This window comes from Macaca mulatta, chromosome 1 (assembly GCF_049350105.2).
Source record: "Macaca mulatta isolate MMU2019108-1 chromosome 1, T2T-MMU8v2.0, whole genome shotgun sequence".
Classification (NCBI taxonomy): domain Eukaryota; kingdom Metazoa; phylum Chordata; class Mammalia; order Primates; family Cercopithecidae; genus Macaca; species Macaca mulatta.
In genome coordinates, this window is record NC_133406.1 from 145083733 (window position 1) to 145100462 (window position 16730).

The window sequence follows — 16730 nt, forward strand, 5'->3', positions numbered from 1 at the left end:
TGTATTATGTTTTATAAGTTTATGTAGGATAAAAGAGCTAAATTATCCAAGACAATTAAGAGAGACTATTTAGATAGCAATGGCTAAATTAATGAAATAATATTGCAAACAGGAAAACCACCACTAAAGCAATGACATCCACATTCTAATCCAGGTCTCTGATCCTCCAGCCTTCTCTTCTCCAAAGACCTCCCTTCTCCTTCAGCCATTCATTTCTTTGACTACATGGCAGCCTTGGAATTACTCAAGAAATATTATACCTCAACGAACCCATTCCTCTCTAATCATAAGCCTTCCATATGTCTCTTTACCCAATCTCACCTAAACTACTTCTTTGACCTTCAAATCCTCAAATCTCTATCAGCCTCCATACTTTCACTTCCTTTCCTACCTAATCCAAACTCCAAGTTAACTTCAGAACACACATCAGCACCCTCCGTTCTCTTGCCACTTAATCTATCTCACCCACTCTGCTGATCTCCAGTGTTTCATCAAGCCAGCTTTCCTTAGGCAATACAGAATGATGTGAAGAGTACGTAGGGTGCTCTGCAGTCAGGCTGCCTGGGTTGAAAGCCTGGTTCTGCCATGGAGTAACTGTGTGGTTTTAGCTCTCTCTGCTATTAACCTCTATGTTTGTTTTCTCTCTATAAATGAAGATAAATGATAGTACCTCCTTTGTACTATGAAGCTGCCATGACACAGAGTAAGAACTCCCCCATACTGTAAATTCAATAAATATAATTACCCACCAATCTTGACATATTAAGATAAATGGCACAAATATAATTTTAAAAGATTTGAACTTCAGCAGAATTCTCAAATTGGCTTGACAATCCTTTCATTTAACTCCATAGTTCCCATATAGTTGCTTCCAAACATGTCCTGCCATTCAAGTCAATTCCCTTCCTCATTCACTTTTGTCTCTCAATCCCATCAGAGTATCTGGTTCCTTCTATTACTGAGACACAGTTAATTCTTGAGCAATGCCAGGGTTAGGGGTGCTGACTTCCCACGCAGTTGAAAATTCCTTGACTTTTGACTTGCTCACATTTATCTACTAGTAGCTGATTGTTGACCAGAAGCCTTACCAATAACATAAAAGTCAATTAACATTATTTTATGTTATTTGCATCATATACTATATTCTTACAATACAGTAAGCTAGAGAAAAACATTATTTTCTATAGAAAAGAAAATCATAAAGAAAAGAAAATATATGTACTATTAAGTGAAAGTGGATCTTTGTAAAGGTCTTCACTCTTGTCGTCTTCACGTTAACTAGCCTTGAGTAAGAGGAGGAGTTGGTCCTGCTGTCACAGGGGTGGCAGGGTGGAAGAGGTGAAGAAGTTGGAGGAAAGGCAGGCACACTTAGTGCAAATTTTATTGAAAAAACTCCATGTGTCAGTGACTCATACAGTTCAAACCCATGTTGTTCGGGAGTCAACTGCATTAGAGTCCATCAACCATGAATTCCTTCCACTCTGACCCCAAGATCTCAAAAATTCTTCTCAGGCCCCTTTACCTTTCAACTCACAGAAGAGTCCTCACCTTCTAGGATTTACTCAATGAACTACCCTGCTTTCCCTTGCTCTATCAAGTTCCCCTTCTATAAATTGATTCTTTCTTCTTTTACCAACATGCTCAATTCCTCCTAATCCAAAAACCTCCCCTCCACCGCTTCTCTTCTCTGCCAATTTTTTGAAAGGGAAGTCAGACATATTCACAGACATTCTTACTCCACTCCCAAACCCAATATGATATGACTGCAACTCTACAAAAGAAAGTGGTCACCCATAGCTTCCCCATAACCATAGTGTTAGCTTCTGCCAGTTTTTCCATCTAACCAGTGCCTGGTCTTTAAACCAGTTTCTTTCAAAGGAAAGACCCTAAATATCAATTCAAGGTGAAATAATATTTACATAACTGTCCTCCTTACCTTCCTCTTCCATGGCAGAAAGATCACTTATTTTGTTGGAATCCACCTCTTCTTACCTAATTAGAACATTCTTTCATTCTAGCAAATAAAGACTAACAGTTTGTGAAAGTCAGTACTGAATCTGAGAAGAAAGAGGGGAAGGGAGGAAAACACGCATGTGGGAAGGAAGGAAAGAAGGAGAACAACACTTTCTTTTACCCACCATTTACTGTTATTACTAAAACAGGCATAAAAGACAGCAAAATGTATGTATTTATTAATACAATCCTCCCTTGACTCCAGAGAGGAAATCCTAACTTTGGTCATTTAGCAATTATTCCTCCTCCTACCCTTCTAAAGGAACTTGAACCTTCCCATTAAGTTTACTGGGAGTTAACTGTGTGGAGGTATTGCACTCCCTAAAAATTGTGTAAAAACTAGAAAAAGTGTAAAAACTAGGAATTATTTGCTCTAATTCACATTTGGAAAGAGGATGGAGGGCTATCTGCAGGTACAGAAAAAAAAAGTGAGGAAAGAGGACAGGGACAAATAATTGATCCTTGATGGCACTGGTTTGTTGAGTTTTAAAGGACTTGAGAGTCAGAAGTTTGAGAGAGCCTTGGGAAAGCTGTGGGGTCGAGATATTGTGAGTCCAAGAGGAATGAAGAGAATTTTAAGAAGTGCTGTTGTGAGTAACAAACTGGATCTTTGTTGACATCCTTGGAAAAACTCCAATAAGGATTTGGATGCTGTACTGTTTCCGGAACTCTGCGAAGGGACTGGGCTGTGAGCTGACTCTACTTACATCTTAGTTGCAAATGTAATTTCTTCAGGCATGTAAACATTTGTATTTAATATTTAATAAATATTAACCCTGGAAGGTTAGGAATTTAAGAACTGAATTTTAGACAAGTTTCCCTCCAGCTCCATATTATGTTGGTTCCCCTACTACTCCTAAATTATTCCTTCATTATGTCTACTCTTCTTTCTCTGATTTTCCAATCTTGTTTTTTTGTTTTGTTTTTGTTTTTTGTTATTGTTTTTTTGTCGATTTTTGAAACGGAGTCTCGCTCTGTCACCAGCTGGAGTGCAGTGGTGCGATCTTGGCTCACTGCAACCTCCGCCTCCCAGGTTCAAGCAATTCTCCTGTCTCAGTCTCCTGAGTAGCTGGGACTACAGGTGCCCGCCACCACACCCAGCTAATTTTTTTTTTTTTTTTTTTGTACTTTTAGTAGAGACGAGGTTTCACCATGTTGGCCAGGATGGTCTCGATCTCCTGATCTCATGATCCACTTGCCTCGGCCTCCCAAAGTACTGGGATTACAGGCGTGAGCCACCATGCCTGGCAATCTTAAACATTTAACGCTAATCTTCTAAATACCATCTTTTCTCACAGGTTAAAATATCACCTTATTCTGATCATCCCAACGTTCCTCTCTCGAGCTCTCACTAAATTTCCACTCAGAGGCTGTGTTTGTCCTCTTATCCAGTATCTTCGAACTAAATTCGTCACCTTCCCTCCAAGTCTTCCTAATTCTCTATCACTTTTGATGGGCACATTTCTCTGGGTCCAATATAGGATTTGTCTTAAGCTTGTCTGTATTCTCTAATTTATCCATTCATTGCCAATTTCATTTTATTTCTTCAAAATCTCTATTTTGTCATCTCTCTAGTCCCACAGCTTAATATGGACTCTTATTTACTTTCTGAACTAATGAAATTATACTGTTCATTCACACAACTAAGAACTGGATAACCTAACCCAAACTTTTGTCTCCAGTGTTACAATCTATCCTATAAATATCAAAAGTTATAACCACTCAGTGCTCTTTCCAGAATGTCTTTCTCCACTATAATCTCACTGTCCACTGGGTCAAGTTCAATCAGCTCTCCCAGATACTCAATATCCTCTACGTCTATCCACCCTCCTCCTAACACATACTCTTTGATCCTACCAGTCACTTTCTCTTTCCCATAGCATGTTTATTTCACTTTTCAAAATCCTATGTTCATTCTTTCCTTCTTGAATGAAGGCCCTTCCCTCTCTATCCACTTCTTTTAAAAAAAAAGTCCTAAAACATTTAAGCGTGTATGCCACGTTCTCTGTGAAGCCTTACATGACAAATATCAATCAATGATAGGTCCTCTAATGTGGTTTATGTACCCCTGAGTCCTTTTTGGGAGGTCTTCTGGATAAAATTATTTTAATAATAGTATTAAAACATTATTTGCCTTTTTCATTGTGTTGACTTCTTTTTTTTTTTTTTTTTTTTTTTTAAGACGGAGTCTCGCTCTGTCGCCCAAGCTGGAGTGCAGTGGCCGGATCTCAGCTCACTGCAAGCTCCGCCGCCCGAGTTTACACCATTCTCCTGCCTCAGCCTCCCGAGTAGCTGGGACTACAGGCACCTGCCACCTCGCCCGGCTAGTTTTTTGTATTTTTTAGTAGAGACGGGGTTTCACCATGTTAGCCAGGATGGTCTTGATCTCCTGACCTCGTGATCCGCCTGTCTCGGCCTCCCAAAGTGCTGGGATTACAGGCTTGAGCCACCGCGCCCGGCCCATTGTGTTGACTTCTATACTGATAGTACAAAGCGCTAGTAAATAAAATTGCTGGCATCTTAGCACAAATAAAGAAACGGTATTAATGGCCACTGTATCCTTTCCCACCACACGCTTGCGGTTAAAAACAAAACCAGAGGCCAGGCGCGGTGGTTCAAGCCTGTAATCTTAGCACTTTGGGAGGCCAAGACGGGCAGATCATGAGATCGAGACCATCCTGGCTAACCCGGTGAAACCCCGTCTCTACTAAAAAATACAAAAAACTAGCCGGGCGAGGTGGCAGGCATCTGTAGTCCCAGCTACTCGGGAGGCTGAGGCAGGAGAATGGCGTGAACCTGGGAGGCGGAGCTTGCAGTGAGCTGAGACCCGGCCACTGCACTCCAGCCTGGGCAACAGAGCGAGACTCCGTCTCAAAAAAAAAAAAAAAAAAAAACACCAGAAAAAAGAAAAGTTTCAGTTAGAAATGCCCTTAATGAAGCAGTAAGAATTATTTATTATTTTTATTAAATGACCTCTGAGTATGTGTCTTTTAATATTCCATATAATAAAATGGGAAGTACACATAAGGCATTTCCGCTGCAAAGTAAAATGGTTGTCTTGAGGAAAAACCCTCAAGTGATGGTTTGAAATGTAAACTAAACTACCAGGTTCTTCCACAGAATGCCATTTTTACTTGGAAAAAAAAAACAAAAAACAATAAACTGATTGCTTGAGCCATCTGGCAGGCACTCTCTCAAAAACAAAAAAATAATGTGCTTGTCACATAAAGAAAAGCAACTGACAGTTTTGATGCCAACAACAAAATTTGAACTTTCAAAGGAAAATCAGAATATTAGAAAATTTGTATCTGCAACTGTGAGCTTGACAGCCTCTCAATACTTAAAGACTTTTCTAATGAGATCTGTGGTGATATTTTAAATGTCATCTAATAAATGTTCAACACTTAGAAGACCTACATAACTCAATGAGCCAATATTTTCCCAATGACCAAGACATGATGAATCAAAATTATGCATATGTAAAACATCGAAGGCCTGCCAGGTGCGGTGGCTCACACCTGTAATCCCAGCACTTTGGGAGGCTGAGGCGGGTGGATCATGAAGTCAGGAGTTGAAGACCCGCCTGGCCAACACATTGAAACCCCGTCACTACTAAAAATACAAAAAATTAGCCAGGCATGGTGGCGGGTGCCTGTAATCCCAGATACTCAGGAGGCTGAGGCAGGAGAATTGCTTGAACCTGGGAGGCAGAGGTTGCAGTGAGCCGAGATCGTGCCATTGCACTCCAGCCCAGGCGACAATGTGAGACTCCATCTCAAAAAAAAAAGAAAGAAAGGAAAAAAAAAAAGATTAAAGCTGAAGAAAGCCCAATGAATTTGATTATAGCAGAGTATGAAAAGTTCATTGATATGGTTTCAGATTTCACATTTACTTACCCTTTAAGAAACTACCTCTTGGTATATTTTGATGACATATTAAGGAATATCCACAATTATTAGTATTTGAAAAGACCACTAAAATACTTTTTTTCTATTGCATAATTAACTCTGAGAGTCCAGATATTTTTCATATGCTTTAAACACTACATATCACAACAGACTGAAAACAGAAGCCAATCTGAGAATCCAGCTGAATTCTATCATTCCAGATAGGAAGAGATTTGCAAAAATGTAAAACAATGACACTGTTCCTACTAAAATGGTTTTTTGTTTTTGTTGTTTTGGCGATGCAGTTATTTTTCACACACACACACAAATATTGTGTTAACATGGATATTACTGTTAATATTCAACGAGTTAATAATTTGGGTTTTTTTTTTTTTTTTTTTTTTTTTTGAGACAGAGTCTCACTCTATCACCCAGGCTGGAGTGCAGGAGCATGACCTCGGTTCACTGCAACCTCCACCTTCTGGGTTCAAGTGATTCTCCTGCCTCAGCGTCCCGAGTAGTTGGGACTACAGGCATGCACCACCACACCCAGCTAATTTTTGTGTTTTTAGTAGAAAAAAGAAAAAATTATATTTTATATTTTTAGGTATTATTTTCTCAAACACAGACATGAAGCTAGACGCTATATGTGAAGCTCCTTGAAGTCACAGAATGGGACATTTAGGTACTGAAGAGGTATTTAATAAATATTGAATGAACATATTAAGAAGCATAGGTGCAAAGCTTTTACAAGGTATTCAGTTTCAATACCAATTCATGAAATATGTCCTCAAAAACAGTTAAGAGCATTTAGGCAAGAAAGAAGTTAGCACCATTAAATTACTTTATACAAAAGAAACCTGCGTGTGGGCGTAACTCAGCAGCAGAAATTTCACTGAAGCCCAGGTGTCTAAACTACTTCAGTACTTTTTCACTGTATACCCCAGCACATGCATGCCATGTGCCTTCTTATATACAGAGCTCTAAAATGGAGAGAAAATAAAAATACCACAAACTAAAAAAGAAAGCAACTAAACTATGGAAACTCTCACAGTGATTAAGAAGCTGTGCTCAATATTGTTATAATCTCCTTACTGCCCAATGATACCATTTCTTATTCATATTCTAACCCCAGTTCTCCTTTTCTTAACTTAGGAAGGATTCAAAGCTTTTAGAAAAAGGTATGGTATAACTTTTACTATAAAATTATAAAATTAAACTATCTCTAATTTTATAATTTCTCTAAAAGAGTTTTAAACAAAAACAAATGGAGGTGCCTATTAGCGTCAAAGGTAGCTTTATCTTGCTTCAAAATCTCATAATCAGAATCATATTCAAGAGACAGAATTAGCTAAAGCTTAACTCATCACCTCTTGGGAGTCATTCATTCAAAAAGCAATCAAATGGCTACTACATGCCAGATAATGTGTGGACACTGGACCATGCAAAGTTTAACAAAATTTGGCCCTTGATCTAATGAAACGTAAAGACAAATAGGAAACATAAAAAAGAGAGAACTTTGTAATAAAATACATTAAGTATAGTAATATAAACATATGTTGCTATTATGAAAGGATATGTAAGAGGCACCCAACTCAGCCTGGAAAGAGATGGGGTTTAGTGATGGAAATGATCCCTGGGTTGAGTCCTAAATAACAAGTAAGAAGACAGGAGGCATTGCCAGCAGATGCACAAGTTGGTGTGAGACAAGAGTCTGATGGGCCATGTGGCAGAAGGAGATAAGACAGCTCTTCTTGCAGAGCTTTCTGTGTCACACTGAAGAGCTCATATTTTATCCTGTAAGCAGAGCCACTGAGAGGTTTTAACCAAGGAAGCTGCATATTTTTTTCTTCTTAAGCTATGTTGTAGGCTCCTACAAAGTCATATATTATCTTTACTGTGGAAGATAATAATATAGAAGAGAGATGAAAGGGGAACAGGATGGGAGACAGGAGATGGTCTATGACAAGGGCTGGAAAACTATTTCCATAAAGAGCCAGATAGTGAACATTAAAGCAGTAGCTGCTGGAGGCCATCTGTTCTCTGTCAGAACTACGCAATTCTGCCATGGTAGAGTTAAAGCAATCATGGCAGAAAAGTGAACATGGCTGTGCTCCAGTATAACTTTGTTTACAAAAACAGGCAGAGGGTCTGGCCCATAAGCTGTGCATGGTTTGCCAACCTGGCCTAGAGCCCCACTGCCCAAAGGAACTTTCCACGATAATTAAAATGTTCTACTAAAGGTATGTTGCTCACACATACCTATAGATTCCGTGTATGGCCACATGGAGCCATAAAGCACTAGAAATGCCAAAAGTTAGACTAAGGAATTGAATTTTTATTTCCTTTAAATTATTTAAATGTAAATATTCATATGTGGCTTGTGGTTACTCTACCAAACAGTACGGAGTTAGAAGCTGGTAAGGTAGCCAGCAAGAGATGGTGAACTCACTGAAGGTAGAGACAGAAAAGAGGTGGTAAAGGTGAGAAATATTTAGGAGGTGATACGGCAGGACCTAATGCTGGACCAAATACAGTGAGGGAGAAGCAGTTAAAAACACTTCACCCATGCTGAGCAGCAGTAACCAAGTGGACAGCTGGGCCATGCACTGAATATAGAGGGAAATATGTTGTGCTACTTTAGACATGTTGATTCAATGTGCCACCTAAGAAAACACTTGACTATAATACAGAGAAGTCGGTAATATTAAATATGTTCTTTTCATAGATAAAATGACTGTAATACAGGGATATTAAGTAATTTGTCCAAGGTCATTGCAACTTGAGTTTATCTGATTCCAAAACTAAAGCATAGCCCCTTATACCAAGATGAGTAAACAGTTAAGAGCTGACACCTTGGGAGGGAAGAACTCACCCGGAGATAAGCAGGAGGAATATCAGTGAGACTCTGTCTCAAAAAAAAAAAAAAAAGAAAGAAAAGGGCTGGGCACGGTGGCTCATGCCTATAATCCCAGCACTTCGGGAGGCTAAGGTGGGTGGATCACCTGAGGTCAGGAGTTCGAGACCAGGCTGGCCAACATGGTGAAACCCCGTCTCTACTAAAAATACAAAAATTAGCCAGGTGAGGTGGCAGCGGATGCCTGTAATCCCAGCTACTCAGGAGGCTGAGGCCGGAGAACCGTTTGAACCTGGGAGGTTGGGGTTGCAGTGAGCCGAGATCGTGCCACTGTACTCCGGCCGGAGTGACAGAGTGAAACTCCATCTCAAAACTAAATAAATAATAAAATAAAAATTAAACAGAGGCCGGGCCCAGTGGCTCACGCCTGTAATCCTAGCACTTTGGGAGGCCGAGGTGGGCAGATTGCCTGAGCTCAGGAGTTCGAGACCAGCCTGGGCAACACCATGAAACTCCATCTCCATTAAAATACAAAAAATTAGACAGGTGTGGTGGCATGAGCCTGAAGTCCCAGCTACTCAGAAGGCTGAGGCAGGAGAATTGCTTGAATCCGGGAGGTGTAGGTTACAGTGAGCCAAGATCACACCACTGCACTCCCGCCTGGATGACAGAGCAAGACTCTATCTCCAAAAAACAACCAAAAAAAAAAAAAAAGAAGAAGAAGAAAAGAAAAAAGACAGCTGATCCAGGCTAATCAACTGGTAAACTCTAATTCCAGACCTCTTGATAAAGAGACTAATAAAATTTGTAGCAAGAGAGGCTTCATCTATGGGATGCTTTTAGCAGAACATACTTAGTCTAGGATTGCTTATGGTAAGTGACCCAGGAATTAATGGATTTATGACATCTGACCCCCTTGAGAATGTCACATAAGCTATGTAACTTAAGATAGGTGTTTTATCACCAAGAGAGCTCCTTCTATGTAAATGATATGAACTGCACACATCACTTAGAGACCTCACAGGTTCCCACGTGGTCTGGTGGTTAAACAAAAATCTTACTAAAAAATAAAATTATCTTTTAAAAGAGACCTCACAGGTAATCTTGTTCCAGAGTATACCCTATGCACACAGACCTAGGGAGCCCGGTCAATCATCCTGAACATCTTCCTGCTTTGCTTGTGCCTCCGATGGCCAGTATCTTCAAAATTATTCATAAGGCTTCATTCAGAGTAAGCGCTCTAACTTATGTGTCTCTGATGTGGAATACTCCCAACTTGCTGTGTTATCCCTGTACTAAATAACAAAAGACAACATATAATCATAGAAGCCTTTCCTGGGTTTTAGATTTTGACTGAGTCTTGAAGGATAAATTTCTCAAAGATGGGGAGAAAATGGAGGATATGAATAAAGGAAAAAATATGAGAAAAACCCAAAGGAACATAAGACAGTAAGGATACAAAACTGATTCTAATGAATAATTTAAAAAAAGAGGCTGAAGACATATGGAGCACATCACAGAGAACTTCAGAAGTCAGAGAGAGATGTGTAAACAGGATGCAGCTTTCAGTGAAAAAATAAGGTAGTGAAAGTGGAATGTAAGAAAAATGATTCTGGTAATACTGTGAGGAAAGGACTGAGAGAGGTTGTATCTGGAATTAGGGAAGTCAATTAGAAGCTACTGTAGAAATTAAACCCTTGCATGTATGGCCAAATGACTTGACAAGGGTACCAAGACTACACAATGGGAAAAGACAGTCTCTTCAACAAATGTGCTGAAAAAACTATATATCCACATTCTAAGAATGAAGTTGAACCCCTATACCATATACAAAAATTAATTCAAAATGAATTAAAGACCTACACATAAGACCAAACTATGAAACTCCTAGAAGGAAATATAGGGGAAGGCCTCAGGATATTAGACTTGGCAATGATTTTTTGGATATGATACAAAAAGCACAGGCAACAAAAACAAGAACAGACAAATGGGACTTCATCAACTTTAAAATCTTCTGCACATCAAAGGAAACAATCAGCAGAGTGAAAAAGCAACCTATGGAATAGATGAAAATATTTCCAAATCATATATTTGATAAAGTATTAATATTCAGAATATAGAAGGAACTACTACAACAAAATAAATAACCCAATTTAAAAATGGGCAAAGGGCTGGGCTCAGTGGCTCATGCCTGTAATCCCAGTACTTTGGGAGGCTGAGGTGGGAGGACTACTTGAGGTCAAGAGTTTGAGACCAGCCTGGCCAACATGGCAAAACCCCATCTCCACTAAAAATACAAAATTAGCTGGGCATGGTGTTGTATGCCTGTAATTCTAGCTACTAAGGAGACTGAGGCACACGAATCACTGGAACCCAGGAGGTGGAGGTTGCAGTGAGCCAAGATCACACCACTGCACTCCAGACTGGGTGACGGAGCAAAACTGCATCAAAAAAAGAAAAAAAAAAAAAGGAAAAATGGGCAATTAACTTCAACAGGCAATTCTTTAAAGATATACAAATGGCCAACAAACGCATGAATCAAAGTAAAATGTGAATCAAAACCACACGACCAGCCAGGCACGGTGGCTCACACCTGTAATCCAAAATTTGGGGAGGCCAAAGTGGGAGGATCGCGTGAGCCCAGGAGTTGGAGACCAGCCTGGGCAACATGGTGAAACTCCATCTCTACAACAAATACAAAAATTAGCCAGGTGTGGTGGCACATGCCTAAAGCCCCAGCTACTTAGAAAACTGAGGTGGGAGGATCCTTTGAGCCTGAGAGGTCAAGGCTGCAGTGAGCCAAGATCATGCCACTGCACTCCAGCCTGGGAACCAGAGTGAGACTCTGTATCAAAAAAAAAAAAAAAGAAAAGAAAAAGAAAAACACATGAGATATCACCTCCACCCATTAGAATGGCTACTATCAGAAGAACAGAAAACAGCAAGTGTTGATGAAGACGTGAAGAAATCAGAACCCTTGTGCACTGTAAGTGGGAATGTAAAAAGATGTATGCATTATGGAAAACTGTATGAAGATTCATCAGAAAATTAAAAGGACCATGATATGATCCAGCAATCCCACTTCTAGAAATATATCCAAAAGAATTTGAAACAGGGTCTCAAAAATATATTTGTATGCCCATGTCCATTCCAGCATTATTCACAATAGCCAAGGGGTGCAAGTAATCTCAATGTCCATGGACGGATGAATGCATAAGGAAAATGTGTTACCCATACAACAGGAATATTATGCAGCCTTTAAGAAGAAGAAAATCCTGTTACATGCTACAACATGATGCACTTTAAGGACATTATAGTAAGCAAAATAAGCCAGGCACAAAAGGATAAACACTGTATGATTCCATTCATATGAAATATGTAGTCAAAATCATAGAAACAGAAAGTAGAAAGGTGGTTGTCTAGTGCCTGCAGGAGAGGGAATTAGTGTTTAATGGGCATAGTTTCAATTTTGCAAAATGAAAAAGTTCTAAAGGTCTGTTGCACAATAATGTGAATATACTTAACACAACTGAACTGTATTCCTAAAAATGGTTGAGATGGGCCGGGCGCAGTGGCTCATACCTGTAATCCCAGCACTTCAGGAGGCTGAAGTGGGTGGATCACTTGAGGTCAGGAGTTTGAGACCAGCCTGGCCAACATGGCGAAATCTCGTTTCTACTAAAAATACAAAAATTAGCCGGGCATGGTGGTGGGCACCTGTAATCTCAGCTACTTGGGAGGCTGAGGCAGGAGAATCACCTGAACCTAGGAGGTGGAGGTTGCAGTGAGCTGAGATGGCGCCACTGCACTCCTGGCAACAAAGCGAGACTCCATCTCAAAAATAATAATTCACTAGTGATGATTATCAATATCACGAATTGTTAGTTTAGTTATTTACATTGTATGTATTTAAAATAAAAGTAGTCTTTTAAAAAAAATTTTTTTACAGACAGGGTAGATCTCAGCTCACTGAACTCACTGTGTAAACTCTTGGACTCATGCAATCCTTCCACCTTAGCCTACCAAACAGCTAGAACTACAGGCAAGCACCATCACGTCCAGCTAATTTTTTCTTTTTTTTTCTTTTTGTAGGGATAGAATCTCACAATGTCACCCCGGCTGGTCTCAAACTCCTGGCCTCAAGCAATCCTCCTCTGCCTCAACCTCCCAAAGTGCTGGGATTTATAGACGTGAGTCCCTGAGCCCAGGCAAAAGTAGCCTTTTAAATTAAAAAAAATAAAAAAGATTATGTATTTCAATGAGTCACTAGGATAATGTCAATATAAGAATTTGGGGACAGGCAGAAGTTAGTGTCAGGAATATGAGCTAAACCCAAAATGAGTCAGAGTGATATTTGTCCTTTTCCATAAACAGCCCCATTGAATTCTAAGATTCAGTGAATATCATTCAGCTTTCAGTGTACAACATGGAGGGTGAAAGAATGAGCTGTCCTTGAAGTGCATCATGTTGTAGCATATGACAGGATTTTCTTCTTTTTAAAGGCTGCATAATATTCCTGTTGTATGGGTAACACATTTTCCTTATGCATTCATCCGTCCATGGACATTGAGATTACTCGCACCCCTTGGCTATTGTTAATAAGGCTGGAATGGACATAGGCATACAAATATATTTTTGAGACCCTGTTTCATCATAAAGCACCATCGTACTGCAAAGAGCAGGGTTTAAAAGCTAGCACCACCCCTTGCTAGCTAGGGAAGCTTGGGTAAGTTACTCTAACCTTTCCACGGCTCAGTTTCCTCATTTGTATGATGGTGATAAAAATTCATATTACAGATCCATATCTTTTATATAGTAACTTTAGGATCACAGGAAAAGGTTTTCCCCAAACTAAAACTAAACAGCATGACTTTAAAATAATAAATGATATCAGTAACATACCGCTGATTCACAAAAGGGCTGGAAAGCTCTGCAAGCAGGCGATAATTCCCAATGTATACCAGCACTCCATTTTTCTGAATGATAAACATAAAACACAACGTCAAGGATAACATTCTTAACAAAATTCTCAAATACTGTAGAAATATCCAAATAGCTTCTCAGCATAATGTAACAATCAATACCAAAACAGATCAAGAAGTTTTCTACCTTTTACTGTTAAACTGATTTTCTTGGTGAGAATATAGAAAGATCCTTGGAATTCTACAGTATTTTTAAAAAACAGTAAATTGGCCGGGCGAGGTGGCTCAAGCCTGTAATCCCAGCACTTTGGGAGGCCGAGACGGGCGGATCATGAGGTCAGGAGATCGAGACCATCCTGGCTAACACAATGAAACCCCGTCTCTACTAAAAATACAAAAACTTAGCCGGGCGAGGTGGCAGGCGCCTGTAGTCCCAGCTACTCGGGAGGCTGAGCCAGGAGAATGGCGTGAACCCGGGAGGCGGAGCTTGCAGTGAGCTGAGATCCGGCCACTGCACTCCAGCCTGGGTGACAGAGCGAGACTCTGTCTCAAAAAAAAAAAAAAAAAAAACAGTAAATTATACACTTATGGTCACTTATGTATATAGTGTCCCCTTAATGAAAATAGGCTTCAAGCAGTTGTCTCACGTTAAACAAGTGAACTCTGTAAATAACCATTAGTAATGGCATTTTCAAATTACTGTAGAAAAGAATGATCACAAAGTACTGTGAATTTCAGAAGGTGAGGAGTTTTATAATGATTTAACACCCGATAGGAACTCACTTTATATCCACTACTAAGTGGAAGCACCTTAAAAATCTCAAAAAAGCACTTATCCTAAATAACAATACATAAGCCTGTCAGTAGAGGTATATTTGCACAGTATGACAACATATGCCACCGTGTTTGTTCTGAAAAAAATATTTGTGAATCAGAAGATCCTAGAGCTAAATTTAGGATCTTTGAGACCTTTTTAAATTTAAACATAATACATTCCACCAATTAAATAATATGAAAAGTTTAGCAGAGTTAGTAAACATTGGAAAGAGAACCAAAAGTATACATTCTAAAAACTTTTAGAATATACTTTAAAAATTGCTACTAAGTAAATGGAGTCACTCCAGCACTTCCAATTCAATAAGAATTATGATTACATGCCAAAGAAAATAGTCCTCCCCACCCCAATACATTAGATATACACAAAAGTTTGGAAACTATTTTTCTACTGGCTACACCATGCTGCCTTCCAAATGAGAACAATATGAAGCATTAAAAAAAATAGGCCGGGCGCGGTGGCTCAAGCCTGTAATCCCAGCACTTTGGGAGGCCGAGACGGGCGGATCATGAGGTCAGGAGATCGAGACCATCCTGGCTAACACAGTGAAACCCCATCTCTACTAAAAATACAAAAAATTAGCCGGGCGTGGTGGCGGCGCCTGTAGTCCCAGCTACTCGGGAGGCTGAGGCAGGAGAATGGCGGGAACCCGGGAGGCGGAGCTTGCAGTGAGCTGAGATCGCGCCACTGCACTCCAGCCTGGGCGACAGAGCGAGACTCCGCCTCAAAAAAAAAAAAAAAAAATAGGTGGACTTTTTATTTGATAATTTTTAGTATTTATTCATGAAAATTATTTTAGGGATTCAAAATTCTAAGCTAGATTATAAGAACTATCTTTAACAAGGTTAATCTAAAACTTTTTATAATCACAAATTCATTATCCTTAGCAATACTGGAATGTGTGATGAGGCAGAAGGAAGGAGGGATGGCCAAACACACAGACACAGCAGGCAAGAGGAGCACTGAATACATAGGGGTGACCAACTTTTCAGAGAGTCAACCAGGGCACAGCCATACCAGTCCAGAGGCATAACAACATATGAGAAAGAATTATGCAGAGGTTTTATTACTTTAACACACAAATATGAAGAATAGGTATTTATTTGAAATTATTATTCTATACTAGTTTTCTGTTATAATAAATGCTTTTATTTAAACAAGATGGAAGAAGTGCAGATTAATTTACATGTGCTTGCCTGTCTTATCCCAGACTTGAGAGACACGGTCTCCTTAGGTGCTTGCATATCTCCTCCATCAAGCCTGTATTAGTTTGCTAGTGCTGTCATAACAAAGTACCAAAAACTGGGTGGCTTAAGCAACAGAAATGTATTGTCTCACAGTTACGGAGGCTAGAAGTCCAAGATCAAGGGGTTAACAGGATCATGTGCTCTCTGCAGGCACTAGGGAAGAATCTGTTCTAGGACTCTCTGCCAGCTTCCTGCAGTTCCTTGGCTTGTGGCAGCCTAACTCCAGTCTCCACGTGGCATTATCCCTGTGTGCATGTCTGTGCCCAAATTTCCCCTTTTCATAAGGATACCAGTTATAGCAGATTAGGGGCCCACCATATTTTAATACAAACTCAACTAACTACATCTATGATGACCCTGTTTCCAACTAAGGTTACATTCTAAGGTATTGGGAGTTAGGATTTCAACCTATGAATTTTGGAGGGGACACAATTCAACCCATAACAATGCCCGATCCCAAATTCTTTCCTGCCTATTGTGCAATATGTTCTGTATTATCTCCCTAATTAAATTTTATGTGTCTTTCCCTCTGTCTATAACGTATCATTATATACTAATATATATAAAAAACCACAGATTTCCATATACAATAATAACTTTCCTTCTCAGTGACATCTGGGACACTCTGGTGTTGATATCATAACTGTTCTCATTTTCATTATCTGAACTCTCAGAAAATAGTCACAGTATTCACAGTGTGGTAGGCTAAACTAACACTATGTCAATACAAATCACAACAGTTACTCCAATGGGCAAAGTCAATGATAGACTGTTACTGCTCACAATTACAACACATACAACACACTTAGGTTGCATCAGCGGATGATCCATTACTGTGAACTGCAAATCAGAGTTGCCATGATTTTGTTGTATCACAGGAAGGGGTTTCCCAGGCTGCAGGATTTTCAGTGGTAAAATGGTAGGACTAGGACAGCTCTGAATAGGCCACTCTTATCTTTGTTTTATTAT

The 16730-nt window shown here is 39.6% G+C and overlaps 1 protein-coding gene and 1 long non-coding RNA gene across 2 annotated transcripts in view; one reads left to right on the forward strand and one right to left on the reverse strand.

Annotated features, from left to right (window-relative positions):
• LOC106999795 (uncharacterized) overlaps positions 1-12976 on the forward strand; it is a 60388-nt gene extending 47412 nt beyond the window's left edge. The window contains exon 4 of the long non-coding RNA XR_001446706.3: positions 12850-12976. This is a non-coding gene — a long non-coding RNA (uncharacterized LOC106999795). The remainder of the gene's footprint in view (positions 1-12849) is intronic.
• The window catches only part of TLCD4 (TLC domain containing 4), a gene marked incomplete at its 5' end in the record, with an annotated part of 47755 nt that overhangs the window by 5008 nt on the left and 26017 nt on the right, over positions 1-16730 (reverse strand). The window contains 1 exon segment of the mRNA NM_001260969.1: positions 13660-13733. Coding sequence (NP_001247898.1) covers positions 13660-13733 — 74 coding nt within the window.